The sequence below is a fragment of the Eleginops maclovinus genome, chromosome 10, assembly GCF_036324505.1.
Source record: "Eleginops maclovinus isolate JMC-PN-2008 ecotype Puerto Natales chromosome 10, JC_Emac_rtc_rv5, whole genome shotgun sequence".
NCBI lineage: Eukaryota > Metazoa > Chordata > Actinopteri > Perciformes > Eleginopidae > Eleginops > Eleginops maclovinus.
Window position 1 is genome coordinate 16,468,524 of NC_086358.1, and position 6,111 is coordinate 16,474,634.

At 39.1% G+C, this 6,111-nt stretch overlaps 1 protein-coding gene across 1 annotated transcript; it reads right to left on the reverse strand.

Moving 5' to 3' along the window:
* Positions 1-3,097: 3,097 nt before the first annotated feature.
* LOC134871129 (galanin receptor 2a) lies at positions 3,098-5,866 on the reverse strand. The gene is made up of 2 exons (XM_063893727.1): positions 5,188-5,866; positions 3,098-4,327 (listed from the first exon to the last, which is right to left on the reverse strand). The coding sequence occupies exons 1-2, from the start codon at positions 5,547-5,549 to the stop codon at positions 3,688-3,690; spliced, it is 1,002 nt and encodes a 333-aa protein (XP_063749797.1). The 5' UTR covers positions 5,550-5,866; the 3' UTR covers positions 3,098-3,687.
* Between the last annotated feature and the right edge of the window lie 245 nt (positions 5,867-6,111).

Genomic DNA, 6,111 nt, shown 5'->3' on the forward strand with positions numbered 1-6,111 from the left:
AAAAATAGAAATGAATTGTACAGTACATTGAATAAGAAGTCATAGTTTATGATATCGAAAATATCAGATAAAAAAACCGACACCATACAGCATGTTGAAATAACAAAGGACCTAGTATAGTATGTATAGTGTGTCAAAATGATCACAATGTGAAAAGACCCAGAAAAGAACCAATAGATGGCCCACTTGTCATTGATGGTACATTTTTGTCTTCCTGTCAACAACAAACATCTCTGCCAAAACAAGCAACACCGCTGTCTCAAGGACGGCAAGCAGCGCGTCTTTCTAACTCTGACAGGTGGAGTGTGTGCTGCGGGAGTCAAAGACGGCACTTCTGGGTGTCACCATGACAACCAGACCTTCATGAGGGTTAGGTTTCCATGGTGATAAAAAAGTGTCGTACATCCATTCTTTCCTCTTCCATGATACAAGGTTTGAGGTGGTTGGGATAAAAAATGTCCTTTATGCCTTTAAGTATCAGTATGACTCCTATTGAAAACAGTTTATAGTTTTGTTCATTTTCAAGATTTCAGTTACAAAATATTAGTATTAATGTTCCTGACCATGTGTTTTTATAAGAAGTCATAAAAGAGATTATAATATATCCATTAGCATTATAAAAATAAAACCACAGCACGTCATAAAAAAGTTATTGTAAATGATTTCAGCGTTCTAGTTTAGTATGTTATTTGAAAGTCATACACATGTATAGTATAGTTTGCTATATAATGACGTTAAATCATTAATGTATATAATGCCATAATAAGACATAAAAAACAAAGAATCTCATAAGAAGTCATAAAGTCATGGTATCTCACACATAAAAGTCCTATTTCTGTGTTATTAAAATAGTAAACCAATCTTATATGAGTATGTAAGAAGTCATAGCAAAATATGGATAACTATACTCTATATAGGAATTCATAGTATAATGAACCCTAAAAATGTCATGGTATATCACACAGAGGTCAGAGCGTAGCAGGCCTTAAAGGGGCCTGATATGTCTGTCTGTATAACGTGTCTTAAAAACATCACAGTACATAATGCCACCAAGAACTTTTTGTGGAGTATGTCAGGCGAAAGTGACATGTATAGAATAGCATAAAAAATGTCATAGTGATGAATTTAAAAAACAAATATAGTATAATATATAGCGTATATGTAAGTGTAGTTTGTAAATAAAAGTAATGATAGGGAAGGTCATCATGTTCACACAAGTCATAGCATAGCGTGCCATAGGAGTTTGTCATTAAACTGTGTGCAGTTGTTTCATGAACGATACCAAAGTGTTATCCCACAATCCTTTCCTTTTACACATCTGGCAGACACAGAGCGTTTTTATTTGGAGTTAAGTTTATGTCAGTGAGGTTCTATATTTGAACTCTGTTTTGGTCTCCACCAGCTACTGAGTACAAACAGCTCATGAGATATCTACATCCCTCCAGCTGCTGTTTGTACCCTCACTTTAGCTTCCTAGTCAAAAGACAGAGGTAACCCTAACCGTTGTGGGGGGTTTACTCTGGATGAATTCCCATTTTAGGTCAAAGTTTTAAAAAAGAAACAACATTTACCAAGATTTAACAACAAAAAACCAACACCTAACCTCAGGAGGTTGTACCTCACATGAAACAGAAACTGTGGTCTTCATAAACTCGTGAGTTGGACATCTGTGAAACGCTCAATACCCGAAAGTGTACATATTTAACAGCACAGCCCTCATTTTGCGATGGCATGTAACAGGAGCCACTCGTCATGTATGACATCTCCTAAGGATCTCTCAAAAGGATCAGCTGCTGGGGCTGTATGTCAGAATTGAAGTTAATGTAATGAGCTATGGAAATGGAGACACAAATTCATGCTTCTGTTCATATCAACGACTGTCACAATAAAACAGTCAGCATAAAAACACACAAAGAAACATGTATATAACAACACGGCATCTTTTTTACTTTATATATTCACAATCATATATAAACAACATACAACACTTCAGTTCCCAGTGACACCACGTCATCATGCAGCATATTTTCAAAAGTCACAATCACCAGAGAACATTGGGGCTTGTCGAGGTTTCTGTACAAGATGCTGCATTAGTCACACAGCAGACAAATGTTCAGATATGTAGTCGGAAATCTGTCTGGCTTCAGCTTGTTTCCGAGCAACTCTCACACACAGGTTCTCAGTCTACTTCAAGATTCATTTTGTACCACTGACCCTCACGATGCAACATTCATTTGAGCGTTTAAACCTTTTACTATAGTGAGTCACTATAGTCAGGCAAGGTAGCTCTCTTTGTCTTCATTTAAATCCCTTTGAAAACACTTTTACATTTACATTCTAGCTTTCTATTTAGTTAAATATTGAGTTCATTTAAGTCATTCGTATTTTTCTGGCATTGTTTTTAAAAAACATCTTTTCCACTTCAATTCTTCAGGTACTTCAGGTCACAGAATACGATAGTGTTGATATCCCTTTACTTACTCAGCTCATCTGCTTCAAAGTAAGTTACTAACTTGGCTCGGTGTGGCGGGTCTTACCTTTTAAGTTATGTGATTTCCAGGAAAGGTACTTCAGAATTTGGCCAACCATGAGTCAGGTTCATAGTATTAGATGAATCATTTACACCTTGCTATGTTGTGTTTAGACATGTCCACATGCTGACTAAGCCTATAGTGCTATTTCTGACACAAAGAATATGGATTAGTCATGAATGAAGGTATTTCTGGACTCTATTATTGTCTTATTTAAGAATACATTTAAAATAGATTTAAATATGTGATCACTACGTTTGGGTTTTGCTACCATTTTTTTCTCGATGTGAATCAGAAAGTCTACAGCCATGCTAACAGCTCTTTCAGACATGATGATGTTAGCTAAAAGCTAGCAAGCTAAGATGCTTACAAGGTCTAAAATATTGACCTTTGAAACTTTGAACATGATCACTGTTTTAGTTTAGTGTGTTAGCAACACATGCTAATCAGCACTAAACAGGAAGTACAGCTGAGGCTGATGGGACTGCCATTAGTCCTTCAGGTATTTGGAAGAAGTCCAAATAATGGACAAAGGGATTTTTGGCAAACTACTCGACATATCTAGATCTATAATCGGTCACATATTGACTGTTTTTCGGTCGCTAGGCTTTGCTTTCAACATCCCTGGTCATGTAGGCAAATCAAATGACACATAGATTCTGAATTGAAATGTTTTCAACAATCACTTGCTTGCTTTCTGGCCTGCTTTATAATTAGCTTTGAAAGCGAACACAGCTGGATGCACACTTACTGGGCCCAGCATTGCAGACGCTTAGCCTCTCTGAACAGCCCAATTAGACTGTAAATTAACCTCTAGACCTACATGCGTCACTGGTCAAAAACACTCTTAGTGTTTAATCATTGACATCCCTACTCCATTCATCTATTCCTCTGTGATTACCGGTCAATAATTCAGTGCAGGCAGCCTCTGCAGCTTTTCTGTTTTCCTGAAGTCTGAGGTATTCTCATTTGTATACTTGCATCATTAAGGTCTTTCCTTAAAGACAAGTAAGCTCCACAGTCGTGATGCTCGTAAGTTCAGTGAATTTAATACTTTTGGGACATGGTTTCATCTAAAGCAAGGTTTTGAGTATGTTCATAAATGTTCAGTTGGCTCATCCTGTCCTCCATCCTGTCTGGTTCAATGTCTTTGTGTTCAGTTGGACGTCTCCATGCTGCTGACCGTGTTCACCGCCTGAACAACGTGCACCTTGTTGACCTCCTTCCTCCTCAGCGAGCAGCTGAACACCTTCCTGAAACCCTTGCGGAAGTGCTTGGAGATGAGTGCATAGACGATGGGGTTGAGGCAGGAGTTGGTGTAAGCCACCAGGTGTGACAGAATGCGCAGGACGTAGGTGGTGTGATTGAGGGGGAAGCTTCCGAACCACATGCAGAGGATGACCACGTGATGGGGCAGCCAGCAGAGGCAGAAGAGAGCAGCGACGACGACGATCATCTTGGTGACTTTGCGCTTGGCCCGCCTTGACTCAGACATGTCCTTCACAGGATCCACGCTGGTCCACAGGTATCGGATGGTGCGGGCGTAGGTGAGGCCGAGCACCAGGACGGGGATGAGGTAGCCAAAGACGAAGGTGCACACGTCCATGATGATGCGTGGATTGGACTCCCAGTCAGGAATACACACCACAGTGCCGGCCAGGTCCATCTGCGAGTAGTAGCTCAGATATGGTCCTGAGAAAACCAGCGCCAAGGCCCAAACCAGGCAGATGGAGGTGATCGCGTTCTTGGGGGTTCTCATCTCTCTAGAGCGGAGCGGGTAGCAAATAGCTAAATACCTGTAAGAGATCCAGATGTTCATTACTGACGGCAGTGAGTCAGTTTGGGGTGTTGATTAAGGCGATACTGTGCAAGTACAATTTCTTTTCAGTTACTATTGGTGATTTTCAAGTTGATTTCTATACAAATAAACAACTTAATAACCTTTACCTGTACAGTATTGTATTGTCAAGGATGGTTCTTGTTTAAATACCACAAAGCCCAGTAAAGGAACACAAAACCATACATGTTGGCTGATTTCAGTTTTGGCTATATACAAAATATGACTTAAAAGTACATTGATGTCATAAAGATTGTATATTAATAATCTTGATGACGTTTTTCAACCTTTTTCGTAGGTCATTATCTATGTCCATATCTTGTATCTTCAAGTTGATTTGATTTTGCTTTCAAGTATTTAGATTGTGCATGTTAGTTAATATTGTATTTTGCAATGTTATTGTTTTATAATTTGCAAATGAACTGTGTGCATTTGATATACTGTGAAGGCTTTGCTGTCAAAAGGCAAAGACATCAATGGTTGTGGCACTGTGAATTTGCATTTTATTCCATCTCAGTCTTTTCATTGTTCATTATTTTGCTTATTATTTGTATTGTACCCTGTACTTACATCATTTAGTATTTATGGTTTGAGTGAAAGTACTGCTTCAACACGTACTGCACGGAAGTATCCATCCATCCATCATTCTAAAAACGCCCCTGTTGATACATTTACTGATCATTAGTGTTACCTAACATTGTAAATAATTGCAATCTGCACTACCAACATATAATATGTGTTTCTCTTGATTGTACAGGTTGTGAAATTAGGAACCTTTTTTATCATCTAGGAATACTTTTACAAAATGTAGAGACGCACCTGTCCAGGGAAACAGCTGTCAGGGTGAAGATGCTCGCGTACATCGTGAGAAAAATGATGAAGTGCACGACCTTACACACCACAGGACCGAACACCCATTCATCCAGAGTGTAGATGGTGGCCTGAAAGGGCACGCAGAAAACAATAAAACACAGATCTGCTATCCCGAGGTTGAAGATGAACATGTTGGTGGTTTTGATGTTCATCTGTCCGTTACGAAACAGAACCGCGAGGACCAGAGAGTTTCCCACGGTGCCGACCAGGAAAATGACCGAAAAGCCCAAAGAAATGACCAGCGACTCAGCTTTCCATGAGGAAGAGTTCATTGATGAGAGATTCATCTTTAGGTTATAATCATTCATAATTCACCCGGTCCGAAATCAGTCCAACAAAACTGAGGAGAGGCTCGTGGAGACTCGCCCTGCGTTTGCGCGCAACATTTCGATATCCAGACGCAACAGGAGACGGACCCGGATTCTACAACTGAAACAAGCATCCACAGAACGGTATCAAAGGAGGCTTTCACACTCCCTTAACCTTCGTCTCTACACTCAACCCTGACTAACTTTTTCTTCAAGTTAACTGAGTAATTGCTCTAACAGAGGAGCACATGGGAGTGACTCATTACAACACGATTAGAAAATATTGCAAGAAAATGCTTTACCTTTCAAGAAATATCCTAAATACAGCCCCGGAAAAAAATAAGAGACCACCTCAGCATTATCATTTTTTCTTGTTTTATTATGTATAGGTCTTTGAGTTAAATCATTTATTTTATTTTTTATTATTGTAGTCTAACGACTGACATTTTTTCCCTGTGTTGGAATTCAACAGACACTGGAATGGCTGCCATACATGTAGAGATAAAGATTTAAGACAAAATTGGAGTGGTCTTTTAATTTATTTTTTCCGGAGCTGTATATA

Bases quoted from the DNA above. Each gene is read 5' to 3' on its own strand.
- LOC134871129 (XM_063893727.1), bottom strand. From the start codon at position 5,549: ATGAATGATTATAACCTAAAGATGAATCTCTCATCAATGAACTCTTCC. The intron at 4,328-5,187 runs GTGCGTCTCTAC...GATCTCTTACAG, and splicing joins ACAGCTGTTTCCCTGGACAG to GTATTTAGCTATTTGCTACC.